This window comes from Gymnoscopelus braueri (assembly GCF_963280865.1).
Source record: "Gymnoscopelus braueri genome assembly, chromosome: 14".
Taxonomy (NCBI): domain Eukaryota; kingdom Metazoa; phylum Chordata; class Actinopteri; order Myctophiformes; family Myctophidae; genus Gymnoscopelus; species Gymnoscopelus braueri.
Window position 1 is genome coordinate 13,727,456 of NC_137619.1, and position 17,043 is coordinate 13,744,498.

General features: G+C 40.4%; 1 protein-coding gene across 1 annotated transcript in view; it reads left to right on the forward strand.

Annotated features, from left to right (window-relative positions):
* sncga (synuclein, gamma a) overlaps positions 1-7,786 on the forward strand; it is a 19,203-nt gene extending 11,417 nt beyond the window's left edge. The window contains exons 4-6 of the mRNA XM_080450001.1: positions 201-227; positions 4,079-4,114; positions 5,871-7,786. Coding sequence (XP_080306127.1) covers positions 201-227; positions 4,079-4,114 — 63 coding nt within the window. The 3' untranslated portion in view covers positions 5,871-7,786. The remainder of the gene's footprint in view (positions 1-200; positions 228-4,078; positions 4,115-5,870) is intronic.
* Positions 7,787-17,043: the final 9,257 nt, after the last annotated feature.

Sequence of the window (17,043 nt, forward strand, 5' to 3'; positions counted from 1 at the left end):
TTTGTTTTGTGTGTGTGCGTGTGCGTGTGCGTGTGCGTGTGCGTGTGCGCGTGTACGTGCGTGCGTGTGTGTGTAGCCTATTTTTTTATCAAACAAAGGGTGGGTGTAAAATGTTTTGGAATTTGTCCATACAGTCCATACTGTTCTTAACCAGTGTTGTCTTTCTTTATCCCCAAATCTATGGTGATTGTCGGAAACAGGAGGAGGCGGGACCAGCGGCTCAGGAGGTGCCTGATTGGTTTGGGGTGGTGGTGGGGGTGGGACTGCATGGCATGATGCTGCAAAATAAATGTCATTGGTCAGCCTTAGGGGGGGCGATCACACCCAGATGTCTGCTAGTGTAGAGGCTTAAATTGTCCACTGGAAGTATGTGACTTACTCGTTTGCTCACTTTAATATTTCCCAAAAAACTCTTCTTATACTAAAATAATTCACTCCAAACGGTTGTAAAAACTGTATGCTTCCAAACTCCACACTGTCTGACACTGACTGACTCTCTCTGTCCCACTGATAAGCCTAATCATCAACATGTCACGGTGACACAATATACACCTGTTCTTAATCAACACTAATTATCAAAGGTACATGTTCTCTTAAAGCAAAAGTCCTCTAATGTCAATACTTGTACATACATATACAATGAAACAAACATGAATTTAGCAATTATCTATCTTCTTCAAATATTTCGGTTTTATACCATTTTTACTCAATACACATTATTAATTATGAAATATCAATATGAAATGTTATCTCTGTGGTTTGGCTTCCACAGCTAGAAATGAGTCACCAACAAAACCATCATTTTCTTATGGTACAGGAGTGTGCTCCTCTCTTGAGCTGCGTGTCAAATCTTTAGATGTTAAAAGTTAACCTCTCGAACTGCAAAATCCCTATTCTGGGGGAAACTTTTGCTGGAAATAGACGATCTATAAGCTCACAACGCATGCCATTTTTGACTCAGCAAAGATTTTTGCGTAGATGGGAAAAAAAGCGGACCAAGTACTGAGCCGACCCTGGTCAAGTTTGCTAAATATAGAGGGTTTAAGTCGTTAAAATATAAAATATAAAGTATAAAGTATGATATATACCTGGGTAGCAACGCACACAGGTACGCTCCACAAGCGCCCCACAGTTTTGACCGATGTGTTGTTTTGCCAAGTCTATGTAGTAGCATCTGTACCATTGTGTGATCGCCCCCTTGTGGAGGTTGTGAGAGTGTATGAACCTTTTCACTGCAAAACCATTTTGACTAGGTAAACATGGCTGAAGGTAATAATGTCTATTGTAGCGTGTGTTTCATTTAGTTTATAAAACAATTAAATGAAATAGACCCACAAGTAATGTTGTTGCTGTGTGTTTACCCTTCAAAATGGCTGTTGTTGAGTAAGGCTGTAGGCTAACTAACGATTAACCTGTTAATTTCCCCCCCACTAATATGATCGATCTAGTCTAGTGTACTACTAAAATGTCTTTTGTAAGCAATTTGTGGATATAGGATTGTACTTGAATTGATTGCTTTTCAATTATTTTGAAAAAAATATATAATTGGGATGATTAATGCTCATCCCAATTTGTCTGAAGTCAGATATTTTTTAATTGTTTGACATGTTTACTCAGAGGTCAAAACTATGTTTGTGACTATCAATTAATTGATTATTTGATTAATCGTTTCAGAGATCAACTTTTTCTCAGTTTCACCACTCAGACATTTTACTTTGTCTGGCTTGAGCAAGTGGGCTGACGTTTTACACAGTTCCTGCATGTTCCTCTCCAAGGGGAATAATGAAAGCCTCTACAGCAGTCTGACAACATTTCACACGCATACTTCAGCATATGAGCTAATATGAGCAAAACAGCAGTTTGTATAAAGTTTATTGAGTTTATTAGGATCCCCATTAACTGGTGCATAACAACAGCTAATCTTCCTGATGGGGTCCACACATAACATAAAAACATGACATTAAACAAGACATTACAGGACAGTGACACTGACATTAAAGATAGACCTACATTTTCCTTCAAACATTGTGACTTTTCCATAATATGCAACTTATTCTCCAATTCCCCATTTCCTTGGAAAGAATGAATGCTTACAGTACCTTAAATGATATTTTTATACCAAAGTAGGTTAGTCCAGGTGTGTCTTGGGATTATGTGACAACCACACATTATTAATATCGTTGCTGTCGGGCAAAAACCTCTTATCTCCATACTTTTTGGGTTTTTTCGTAAATTAACGCTCTACTTGATCATATCACAGGGTCACACAAAAGTAGCAAAAGTAGCAGATCTGCAAGCTCGAAACGCTCCGCAAAGCAACACGTTTTGAGCTTGTCGATCTGCAATTTTTCCTAGTTTTGCTCCTGAAAAGTAACAGTTTTGGATAAATGAGGTTTCCAACCGACAGAGTCATCATACAGCTTTACAGAAAGTTATGAATTATGATTAATTATACTGTATATCAGCACTTGTTTCCCAATACAGAGGTACACTCTATACCCCGTTTACCGCATATACTGGCTTAGATAACAGTGGTGTTGACGCAGGACAAAACAGATACTGCTCTGTCGATTTTCAAAATGTATTAAAAAATAGCCAAAGTATAAGATCAGGCATAAGCGGTTAAAGCCAATCATTTACCAGTAATTTCCTTTTCTGACTAGCATCGATCAGAGAAATAAGCATAATCCAATCAGCAAACATGACATTGTAATATTGAAAACCTCTGTAACCAAATAATGATACAACTTTCATTTCCATAACATGATTACAGCCCGAGGCCAGTCAAATCAAATGGAATAATGTCGCTCCAAAAGCATGAGCAATTATCAAGCCTCATTCTGACATTTAAAACTAACGATGCATGGATGAAAAATGTGCATATTGTCGACAGTGGAAATGTCTTGACATTGTCTTGTCTTGTCTTGTCTGATTATGTGAATGATGCCTGTTCAACAACTGAAGCCTCTGTTCAAAGAACCATATAAATCCAAAATACTGAATATAACAGCTGTAAGATGTACAATTACAAATCCCATGATAGTGATAAGTATTATACAGAATTTGTTGTGTACTTTCAGGTAATGAGTAACATTAATTACAATAATATGTCTGCAGTATAAGACTGATATTGCAAGATAAGTCAAAACTGAATTGTATGGTTCTTCAACGGAAGGCTTTAAATTCAATCTTCTTAGAAGCTGGTTAACAACATTCACCAGTTGTGGACATTAATCTGCTTGTATTCTATTAACCACATTCACCTGGTGTTGAGAAGGTAGTGTAAGTGATATTTAGTTAGTAAGTGTTAAATCGCTCTATATACCCATAGTAATGATCATTATAGTGTGTTTGTTCAGTAACTGCCTCCCCAGCTCTTTAATATACAGAAAATACATTTTCAGGTCAGGATACCAACTTTAACCAATCAGGAGAGAGAACATAATACAGAATACAGCTGGATAAACAAGTGAAAGTAGAAGTGATGAAACAAAATGGGGGGAAATATAGCAAACAAGATTGGAACTGGAACACTGTAAGATTGGAATTAAACATGATCTTTGTGTGGTTCTCTTTCCTGATTGGATCAAATTGGTGTCCCGTCCTGAAAATGTTATTAAAGAGCTGAAGAGGCGGAAAGACCTGTTACCGAGGCGAACAAACACTCCATAAATATAGAGCTTTAACTATTTATCAAGAATCTTGTTTTTGTTGACAAAATCATATCACTTACGCCACCTTTCAACCGCTAGTATTATATTAACCACATTTACCTGGTATCCTGCAGGTGTGACTATATCTCTGCTTAGACTTTTACAATGCGATTTACAATGCTTTACTTTCAACACTTAACATTATATAATGTATTACCGTTGCTCTTTTTTCCAGCTTAACCCCTGTTCAATCTATGCTACAGCCTTGCTCTGTGCTGCATCTTCCACTTAGGTGTTAATTTAGCATTGTACTGTACGTGCTGTACATATACTGTAACAGTGTTGTCTGTCTGTCTGTCTGTCTGTCTGTCTGTCTGTCTGTCTGTCTGTCTGTCTGTCTGTCTGTCTGTCTGTCTGTCCCACAGGCTGACCTTGGAGGAACTGCAGAGCCTGCTCAATAGGTGAGACCATATGACGCATGCGTACACAGAGCCCTAAACTGTAGAGGTGTCATGGACTTATGTCCACAGTGGACACAAGTCTATGAATGTAAGATATATTTTTTGAGGAAAATGGTGTTTTTGCCTAAATCTTTATGACACTGGCCATCTCTGGTAAAATGCCTATATCATTATGGAAAAGATCATGTTGTTCCCACCCCAGTAGTATAATTGCCTATGTCAAGAGTGTGACCCAGGCCATTTTATGTTGCTTAAGTCAAGGACAATGGGACTTTAGGCAGAAATAATTCAGATTTACAATTGCCTATGTCGAAACACAAATTGGCCTACGTCATTTAATCCTCTTATGTTACATAACTGACAGACAGCGTTATTTGTCTGTCAATATACTGTTATAAAATGTTTGGGTGAAATGATTAAGAAATATCATATAGTTTTTTAGGTTCCGTTTTTCCTGTTTTCTGACTCTTTTATGAGTTTAAATGACAGGCCATCATTTTAGCAAGGTGACGGTAAAGGATGATAGTGTGTTGTGTGCTTATGTCGAAATGACTCGGTTCAATTTGAAATGTTTCTACTGAATGAATGTATGATACATTCAAGCATTCACATGAATAGAAACACACGTACACGTCAATAACGCAGGAGTATCATGCTGGTTTGCATGTGCTTCTATAAAATTGGATATAAAATTAGAGGCATGGATTTTCCCCTCCATCCCCTCAGCTAATTAAACCCTGTCATAGACCACCACCTCTGGCTGCCCTCAATTTCAACTGACAGCCTCATTTACTTTTCATCATCATCCTCAATTTCATTGTAAATTTGGGCCAACATTTATTCAAATTATAATAAAGTTTGGTGTCCAATCTGCTTCAAATAACTTTATTGACATTGCCAACTAGGTGTCCTTATTCGACACCAGGGTCTAAATGTCTCAATGGAAGAATAGAGATACCACCTCCAACTACTGCAGATGTACTAGTTATATGGTATTAACATACTCAAAATAACCATTTAGTCAGTATAATATCTCCCCGGGGGATCTCCCCCAGCTTTACTCATATTTTCAGGGTAGACTTCTGATCATTTCCAGCAGGTGTCCTTGAAATCAGCCCATGCATGCATTCTTACTGTACGTAGGGCTGTCACGATTATGACAGTTACTTGACGATGAATTGCCATACAAATAATTGCAATTAATGATTTAATTGTGTGGCTTTTAGGCCTTGTAAACAAAAGCTGCACGGGGAAAAAACTTAAGTACAAAAATAAATGACTGACAATGGCCGATACGAATAATCAAAATAAAGTCGATCAAAATGTTGTATGAAAATGTGTTACAAAATAGTGGAAATAGATCTACAATGTAGATCTGTTGTGAGCTTGTCAATCTGTGAGCTTGTAGATCTGCAAGCTTGTAGATCTGCTATTTCAAATATTTTTTTTAAATGTAAAAAAAATGTATAAACCTTTCTCAACATGGAAACGACCATGCCGATCATGCAAGATCATTGTGATTATCTCAAGTAATTGTGATTAGGCGAGTATATAGTAATTGTGACAGGCCTAACTGTTGTAGGAGTGATAACATCACCCTGATGCTGCAATGATGCAGATAGGACAGACAAACAAACACTCTCTCTCACCGCCTCTTTCTCTCTCTCTCTCTCTCTCTCTCTCTCTCTCTCTCTCTCTCTCTCTCTCTCTCTCTCTCTCTCTCTCTCTCTCTCTCTCTCTCTCTCTCACCCCTCAGAATCTCATCCTTAGTGTGGTGCAGCAGTGAACCCCTCCTCCCCCTGGTTCCTGTCTTGTGAGAAGAGGACAGAAGGAGTGAGACGGCAACGATGACATGCAGACAGGGGGAGCGAGAGAGACCACGCCTGCACCCCCTCCCCCCCCTTATTACTAGCCGTTCGTGGTGTCAATCTGTCTGCTAACGTTATACCTGCCATCCCTAACGTTTTCCTCAGCGATGCTGTTAATAAGCTGCCAAATATTAATGCCACCGGACCAACATGCGCGCGCACACACACACACACACACACACACACACACACACACACACACACACACACACACACACACACACACACACACACATACAGTTATGCATAAGTTATGCTTCAGTCATACGATGTGGAGAACGAATCAGGATTAAAGACCCCACTCCCCATAAAAAAAAGAGAGTCCCTCTTTTCAGGGTGTTTTGCCTCGCAATGGCATGGTTTTGAAGTTAGGTTTATAGACATAGTTTCTGCGAGGTTAAGGTTATAGGTTTAGGCATTGTTTCTGTGAGGTTAAGGTTTCTGGTAAAGGTTATGGATGGTATGGATGGTTTCGCCCAGGGATGGTCCCTGGGCGAAACACCCTGAATTATTTTTTGTGTGTGGTTTCCTGGTATGCGTTTACTCATCCTCTGATTGGACAACAGACCATCCGGTGACGGCCACGTAGGTGTTTAATGCTTGAGGCTTTTAATGTGTAACATCACAACATGTCTCCCCAGGACCCAAACAAACACAAAATGTATTATGAATTAACCAGGTGTAGGCCCCATTTAAATAGTGAAAATAGTGAAAATCTACAACCTCATAGTGATGTGACACATCATTTTGAGGTTGTGGATCTGCTATTGTCACTATTTCTTACATTTTTAATGGGGTTTTTGTTTTTAAGATCATTATGATTACTTTTATGTTAAGAAAGGGTCCTGACCCATAGTTTGGGAGACACTGCTTTAGAAGTATATGCAGGGTTTTCATGGGTAAACTTCAAAACACTGCACAGAAAAAAACATGATTTTTGGCAGAGTGGCTCTTTGTTTATGTAGACACTCATTTCAGCTTTGAAATTATATTATTTGCTGACACAAACTCACCCATGTACGCCGTCGCACGCACGCTCGTTCACACACACACACACACACACACACACACACACACACACACACACACACACACACACACACACACACACACACACACACACACACACACACACACACAAACACACAGACACGCACACACACACAGCCTTCAAGAGGGAATCTGCTTAGTGGCTTTCAAGCTAATTGCCTGGAATAATTTGAGTGAAGGTTTATTATTCGTGTCAGAGTCCTGGCACGGTTTTTTCCTCAGAGATCGATAAGCGAGCGCTATGACATCAGCTTTCAATAATCACTCCTTCATTTTACACTGAGCTCACCGGCCAATGAGGGGCCCTCTTTCATAAAGTTGCCACCATACAGGCCACACCTCTTCCCGCTGTCAATCAAACCATGGTCCCGCCCCCCCCCCCCCCCCCTGTTAGTTGGTGACGTGACAACAACAAAAAAGGTTTTAATCCATTTACAGTTTTGTTGTTGAAGTGATTTGTGAGACTGCATGTTGCCTTACTGACACAGAATATCTCACACACACACACACACACACACACACACACACACACACACACACACACACACACACACACACACACACACACACACACTCATACACACACGCAAGCACGCAAACGCACACACACACACACACACACACACACACACACACACACACACACACACACACACACACACACACACACACACGATTATTAATTTGTGTTGATGTCAAAGCTTCTTTTATAAAACAATAGAAAGTGAAATGAAATTATAAAATTTTGTTTCAAAAATCCAAAATGGTGTACCTGTGTGTTTTGTTCTGATTTCACTGTGACAGCAAACCTCCCGTCATTTGGACTCCATCCATTCAAATCGTATTCATTTTGTCAAGTGGCTGAATTCCGCCTGTTCTGCTTCGGCATCTACCAGGTCACAATGTTTTTATATATCGTTGCTGTCGGGCAGCAACAATGTGCAAATTAAAGCTCTTACTTGATCATCCTACAGCGTCACACGAAAGCATCAAAAGTAGCAGATCCACAAGCTCTAAACGTGGCGCTTAAGTGAGGCGTTAAGAGCTTGTAGATCTGCTACTTTTGATATTTTTTTATTTGAATCCTGAAAAGTAACAGTTTTGGGCAGAAGAGGTTTCCACAAGACAGAGGCGATATGGTTTTTTCGCTATACATCGTACAACGAAGTATTAGGGCTTAAAGACCAGCTGAAATGGCTGTTTGTGACAATTATGGTGACATACGGTATTTCCTAGTGAAACAGGGGGCTGGACCAATCACATGGATGGGACAGGTTGGGGGCGGGTCGTTCACTGACCGAAGCCCAAGACCAGAAAAAAAGAAAGACATGCCATCTCCGGTTTACTTCCCGTATATGTGCATGATGTAAGTGGCTGCCTTTTTAGGAGACCGGAATTAGGTGGGACTCTATTCATTCCAATTGGCGTGAACGTGAACACAGTTTCTGTACGAGTATACCCCATGGTCATTTAACTAAATATTGGACCCACTCCCCACAAGCCACACAATTATTGTCCGAACATTGAAACACTTAAATTTTTGTTCAGAGAGACAAATCAGGAGAAAATCTACTTTATTTATCGTCCTTCCTCCATCCCAGCAACACACTATCGTGAGATCTAGCACCAGTAAACATAGGACGTTTGTGAGATCTGCCGTCAGACGGCACCCACTTAGGAGACCATTTGTATGCCATTTGTGTATCATTTCGTCTCTATAGTGGCTATAATTGGGGTGGCCTATCTTTCTATATCTGCCATCTTTGCTGAAGCACACTGCGTCTTGCCCCGCCCTATAGCCAATACCTGACTCTGATTGGCTATCTGGAAGAAAGGGACCCAGCGAGGTTCATATCACATCTAAAAACGACAACAGAACAGCGAGTTCTGTAGCTAACTGTCTATTAACAAATGTCTGTAAACAAATGTTTGTTTAGCTGTGTGTGTTTGTAAAGCCACATCCACAATCTTTCACTAGCAGATTGATTGAGAAGGGCCCGTCAAATTATTTGTTGAAATTGGTTTGGAATCTTCGGACCTACTGATGGAATCACACATTACGTTTGTGTTTGTTTGACAGGAAATAATTGTAAGACTTTTAGGGACTTCTGATATAAAACACACAAAAATGTATTATTATTATTATTTGCATCTGTGGTTAAACTATGACCCCTTTAGGACTGCGGGCATGCTCTAAGTGTGTAAATCATCTAAGATTTTAAAAAAATGATTATCTCCTATGCAGAAAGGAGAGGATGGCAAAGGAAAGGAATGCTCTCAGACTGCAGGACGTGAGCTGGCAGGAATTGGGGCACTCACCTCTGGAGCTCCAGTACGCTATCATTTATTTAAACCTGCTCTAGCACAGCAGACAGAGCCAAGAACAGCCTCTCTGTGTAGCCTCTCTCTGCACATAATACATAGCCTATCAACCACTGTTGGGAAAAAACCTAGTACAGTATGTCCAAAACTGTTACTTTTCAGGAAATGGGGAAAAATAACCTGTGTTCCAATGGATCACACACACACACACACACACACACACACACACACACACACACACACACACACACACACACACACACACACACACACACACACACACACACACACACACACACACACACGCTTTAATAATTTATTTGAATTTATAAATATTTACAGGGAAACAAATATAATAGGGTTAAACAGTTCATGGACACTCAAGGGTACACATATAGCACCTTCTCCTCCACACGGACAAACTGCCTATAGCTGAAACAGAGCAGTAGGCTAGCAAGTTGTTTGGCTCTTTGTCATGCCAGCGATTTTCAGGCCACTATTGTAGTAAGTTCATACAGCCAAGCTTCCAAACATGAGTATACAGATCCTTCTAAAAAGAATTGTATCTTGTGGGGAAAAAAAATCTTCTGTGATATAATTCAAAAAGTGAAACTTTCATATATTCTGCATTCATTGCGCATAAAGTGAAATATTTAAAACCTTTTTTGTTTTAATGTTGATCAAAAATCCATATCTCAAAATATTACAATATTACATGAGAAAAAAAGATTTATAATACAGAAATGTCGACCATCTGTGCTGTGGGAAAAGGAAATCAGCATCTCCATAAAGCTTGTCAACATACGGAAGCACAGAGTGCTCTAAAATCTCCTCAAAGATGGCTGTGTTCACTCCAGTGCTAAGTTTTCACTGTCAGTGTTCCATGTCATCTGCTGGTGTTGGTCAAGCCCCCAGAGTTGCTGAGAAACATTGAAGCTGCCACCCCAGTGGCCAAAGCTGGAACTGCAGGCGGGGAGAAATACATGCACGCGCAAAACATGCTGAGAGATATTTATATATATAGATATAAATATGTAAACATATTATACATAAACACATATGCATTTAGTTATACATAGGCATCTCGAGTGTATTTAATAAATATATCGCGTTCAATCCTTGACACACGGGCTGCCGTAGAACGCAAAAAGGACACTAGTGCGCATGCTCATAACTCTATGGGGGTACAAAATCAAACCAATAATTCTACTTCCGGCAGGTTTCCGGGTGCTTCAAAACGCCACTGAGCACATTCATTGAAATGATAGCTGGGGGCGGGGCAATCCGCCCTCTAGTTATATTATACCGTGTTGGTCCACTGTGTTGTATCAAGTCCAGAGAAAACACAGCCGTCTATCAGGAACTTTTTGAGAAGGATCTGTCACACCCACCCACCCGTCCCACACACACCCACACACACACACACACACACACACACACACACACACACACACACACACACACACACACACACACACACACACACACACACACACACACACACACACACACAAACACACACACACACACACACACACACACACACACACACACACACCAGTGCCGGCTGCAGACAGTAATCAGCAGGGGGGCATTAATTATTCTAAGGGGGGCCACCTGTCACTCACGCACGCGCGCTGCGCGAGAGTTAAATCCTGCAATAAAATTACAAAACCTCAGTCATGTCCTTATGTCTGTTCCTCATTTTTCTACATCAGTGTGGGTTGAGCAATTGATCTGAACTTGCACACAGGCATTGACCATTAGCATATGAAGATAGTGACGAAGGACATTTATCACTTTCCCCAAAATGTTTGTTTGTGTTTTTTTTTGTGAACTCTTTCTAACTGTAAGCAGTGGTGTTTCAGCCATAGATATATATAAAGGCTAGATGACTCACCCGCGCTGCTGGCTAATGGAGTACGACGTTGCCACATGGCGGCCATCTTGAAACAGTCATTCATAACATTATGTCTATGGTGCATATACTTTAAAATAACCATAGCGTGCTCAATTTTCATCCGATTTTCAAACGGTTTGGTGTGTTGTAAACACCAAAGATGTAATAAAATTATAAAATTATAAAATTATAAAAAAAAAAAAAAAACGTGATTATAATTATAAGTATGCAGTATAATAACTACATCTTTGGTGTTTACAACACACCAAACCGTTTGAAAATCGGATGAAAATTGAGCACGCTATGGTTATTTCAAAGTATATGCACCATAGACATAATGTTATGAATGACTGTTTCAAGATGGCCGCGGTTGAGCTACGCTTGCGCCGTCCCCTTGAGCCATCTAGCCTTTATATATATCTATGGTTTCAGCCACTGGCTATGGGCTCTGTTGTCGCGGTTACGGTCCCCACAGGCTATAGGATATGCTTTGTTGTCACGGTTACAGGGTAACACTTTATATTAATAAGGTCGGGTCTATAATGCATTATAATCACATTTATAATGCATTATAACACTCTGTATACATATTTATAAGCATGTATGAAAACGTATAACAATGTTTATAACGTATTATAAGTGATGGTCATAATGCATCATAAGCTCAGTGGAACAGCACATTATAACCACCTTAACTTAGTTCGTTATAAAGTGTCTTTGTTATAAGTGGTTATGCATAATTAAACCTTTATAATGAGTGTTATGAAGCATTATAATGCATTGTGATGCATTATAATGCATTATAAATGTGATTATAATGCATTAGAGACCCGACCTTTACCTAAAGTGTTACCTGGTAGTTATGTGTTGTTCCACTGAGAGAACAAATACATTATATTATTATAAGTTAAAATACTAAACCTTGGTATAAGTTGCTATGCATAATTATAAGCATGTATAACAAGTGTTATAATGCCTTATAAGTGCATTATAATGCACTATAGATGTGGTTATAACTCATTATAGACCCGACCTTCGCATACAGTGTTACCATTTTGGTAAGAGGCCGTGTCCACAGACAGCGTTATATGAGCGGAGGGCGCTTTGGATATGTGTACCATATAAAAAATGGTATACAGACAGAAGAACAGACTGGCATTTCTTTATTGTATAGTAGGATGATTGTAATGCATTATAGAGGGCCTCAGAGGAAGTGTTATCAATATGGAACTAATATAGTTAGTTCTGCAGGTTGAATTACCATTGCAAGCACCAATACATAACAATACGTCAAATAATTGTTTGTTTAAACCTGCATTTGTAAAAGTAGATATATGTATGTGCAAATATTCAAAGCATAGAGTCCCACACTCACAGTAATCCTACATTAAACCTGTATTTAGATGTAGGATATTTATGTACAAATGTCAGAATCCCACACTCACAGTAATTCTACATTAAAAAGCTTTACCTGGGACAGGTGAGTCTTTACTGCTGCCTGGGTCCATGGCTCACACACACACACACACAGACACAGACACAGACACAGACAGACAGACAGACAGACAGACAGACAGACAGACAGACAGACAGACAGACAGACAGACAGACAGACAGACAGACAGACAGACAGACAGACAGACAGACAGACAGACAGACACACACACACACACACACACACACACACACACACACACACACACACACACACACACACAGACACACACACACACACACACACACACACACACACACACACACACACACACACACACACACACACAACACACACACACACACACACACACACACACACACACACACACACACACACACACACACACACACACACACACACACACACACACACACACACACGTCATCTCTTTCTCTAATGTTTGCTCTTGGCTGCCCTCTGGTGGTCACCATATTCACCACCATTTATTTTCTAGTTAAACAGATAAGGGACATGTTCAGATATTTAAACATTGAACAAAAAGTTTGGAATTAATAATTAATTATAGATTATTTCTCTGTTGGAACATTACTTCTTGGCAACATATGTTATACCATTGGAACGTGTGTTTAATTCCCTTTCAAATGGTTTGTAAGGAACTTCTTTCTTCTTTCTTCTCTGCCATTTCCAAACAGCTTATTAGGCTAAGAAATTGATTTCATTGTTGTTAGACACCAAGGTTAAGTACCTAGTGGTGGAGTTTACATACAGGAGGAACGCTTGTAGCTCATCTCCGGTGCCCTTCCAGATGCCCATGCGAGTAGCCTATACATAATACAAACATGCACATGCACCTTGGAAATTAAATTGCAGTATATTCCTCATAATTCACACACAGGACATGTATAAATCGTTCTTCCCAAAAACCCATAACCAGACAGGCATATGACGGGGCAAAAGCACTACCCATAGCAGTCCCTTGGCATTGTAAATACAAGTTACCAGAGTAGGCTACTTGAAAAAGTTATTAGACAGAATAATCTCAGCGAGTTCAGTCAAAAAAGATGAGGGGGGCATGATGTGTGCCGGGCGTGTATCTAGGTAGTGGGAAATGGCTTCTAGACCAACATCATGCGGTATGCATGTATAAAGACTCTGTAAATCAAGTGAAGCTAATTTAGTATATCAGCATGTTCACATTTCAACATGCTGTTGAAATGTGAACTAGATTGTGAAATAGATGTGAATTAGATTCAGAACGTCAGTGGTGTCCCGCGAGATAGGACGGCATTATTTAGGACGGCAAATTTAGCACATGTTTTGTGATGATCAAAATATTGAGACAAGGGCTCAGTGAGACTGCCTATGAGACTGCCTATGGAGGACACAATGGGGTGGAGGGGGGTTCTCTAGGGTTTTGTGAATTTTAGGAATCAGACCCTCAGCTTGACTGATTGATTGGCAGGGCTTCCCTGATAGGCTAATCAGACCCTCAGCTTGACTGATTGATTGGCGGGCTTCGCATAAGATCTATGCCGGACTTCGCATGACGTGTGTGCAGAGCCATGACTAGGAGGGGACACGCACGCACACACACACACACACACACACACACGCACACGCACACGCACACGCACACGCACACGCACTAGAGATAAGCACATCTTTCTCTAATATTTGCTCTTGGCTGCCCTCTGGTGGTCACCATATTCACCACCATTTATTTTCTAGGTAAAAAGATAAGGGACATGTTCAGATATTTAAACATCGAACTAAAAGTTTGGAATGAATAATTATAGATTATTTCTCTGTTGGAACATTACTTCTTGGCAACATATGTTATACCATTGGAACGCGTATTTAATTCCCTTTTAAATTGTGCATTTGTAAGGAACATGCAGGATGATCTTCTCTCTTCTCTGCCAATTCCAAACAGCTTATTCTGCTGTGCTGCTCATCCCACAAATGCATGTCCGTAACACACCCATTTAAAAGGGAAATAAACAGGCTTTTCAGCTGTGTATCCTTGTATTTGTTTGCATGTTGAATTTGCCCTTGGGTGAGTTTACCAGGGCGCGCGCATCTTCTCTCACGCCTGACGTCACAGCCTTGAGTATATGGGAATGTGGGGGCGGGACACATTTAGCTGTTCAAACATCCATTATCCATCCAACATTGTGTATTATTTAGGAGAATGCCAAATTATAGCATTGTTTTTCTTCTTTTGAATGTCCAGCACTTAAAGTGATTTGTTGACTTGTCACTAACTGCCCCCCAGCTACAGTACATTTTCCTGTGTCAAACTGGTGTGACAGGAAAGTCACCTGGAGAAGAGGGAAGGGTCACACGACAACTCGCATTATATATGTATGCACACACACACACGATCATCATCATCATCATCATCCTATCCTACTACTATAATTGAAATCTACGTCCGGGGTTTTCAATTGTAATAGTAGGATAGGATGATGATGAGTCTTGGCTCTTCACACACGTCATGCACACACGTCATGCGAAGTCCAGAATAAACGTTATGCGAAGCACTGCCAATCAATCAGTCAAGCTGAGGGTCTGATAGGCCAATCAGACCCTCTGCTTGACTGATTGATTGGCAGGGCTTCGCATAACGTTTTTGCCTTCGCATGACGTGTGTGCAGAGCCATGACTAGGAGAGGAGGGGAGGGGAGAGGGGAGAGGGGAGAGGAGGGGGGATACAAGCTCACAGTGCCGTCACCTTGTGTCACGCTGCAAGCTTGTACATCTGTTATTTTGTAACATTTTTTTAAGTGTTTGAAATTTTTTGAATAATTTTGAAATTTTTAACACATATCTTCTCTTCTAGGGGGGTCCCTGGCAGGCTGGCACAAAACATTTTCAGATGGGCCGCGTTTCGTGGCCAATATATATCATTTTGGGGGTCCTCAACATTAAAAAAGTTTGAGAACTACTGATTTAGAAGGCATTAGTAGAATCGGCCTCAGGTCTGACACTGGCAACAAGGAACCTGACAAACAACTCATGACCCAACACTTAATATACACAGAAACACAGTGTTTATAGTATCAGGAGCTTGTCACCCAACCAGGCTCTGCTGGTCCTGCAGGTGACGGCACTCAGTGCAATCAGACTCCTGGAGCAGAGCAAGGGCGGGGCAGAGGCACACCTGTGGCCAGTCACATCATCAGAGACAAAATGGGGACACAATGTACACAAACAGAGGCACTCTATTGCAGTGGGGACACACACTCCAAAATGATGCAGGTAACACATGGAGTGTAGGCCCACGTTACCAAAACCCTACACACACACATACAACTTTTTTTTGTATTACGCCGTGGCTGGAGGAGGCAGGTCTGTCTGTCTACGATTTACTGGAGATAATCAAACCACTGGACCGATCAGCGCCACATTTCTCGTGCACACTGCCAGTAGGCCACAAAAGTGTCTACTTCAATTTTATAATGGAAGTCATGGAAGTCCACGGTGGACTATGCATGGCAGGGGCGTCCTCTTCCCTGAGCCAGGCCTAAACCTGACCGCATACCAAAACGTTTTGCTGCAGGGTCATCAACTGGGGACCACCGCTCATAGATAGGCTACATGAAGTCCACATTGGAGCACCGATTCATCTAGCCTATCAATGTAGTAGACTAGGAAGATAAAATGTATAACTATAATATTAGTATTTAGTACAACATAAAAGAAATCATTCTCATGTTTTATGTTAACATTTATTATCAGGCTTGGACAAGAGTGGTGTTATCTCCATCTCACAAAGAGATAACACCTGGAAAAAGAAGCTGCCAAACATGATAACCATTAGACTCTGATCGTTATGTTGTCCAGCCTACAGGGACTTCCTGTAGCCCTACTCCCTGCATTTCCTGTACTTCCTGTGCTTCTGGTTAAACCAGTGTTTCTCAACCTTTTTTAGGCCAGTGCCCCCAATCCAATATCCAGTATGGTCATCATGGTCAGCAGAGGTGGACAGACTGAGTACTCGACCCCAGTACTTGAGTAAGAGTACAGATACTCAATGGTTAAATTTACTCCACTACAAGTAAAAGTAGCTCAGTCAAAATGTTACTCAAGTAAGAGTAAAAAAAATACTTGCTTTTAAATATACTTAAGTAATCAAGAGTACATGCTTTTATTTTTTACTTAAGTACAAGTAAAAGTAAATGTACATTTCTTATTTTTCACATCAATTAATTGCTGTTTTTTTTTTTTTTTATCACAAGTTAAATTAGTGCAGCATTGTTTCAAAACGAGTAAACTAAATTAATATCTTTATAGCCTAGCGGTGTAGCACAAAATAACCAAATAACCA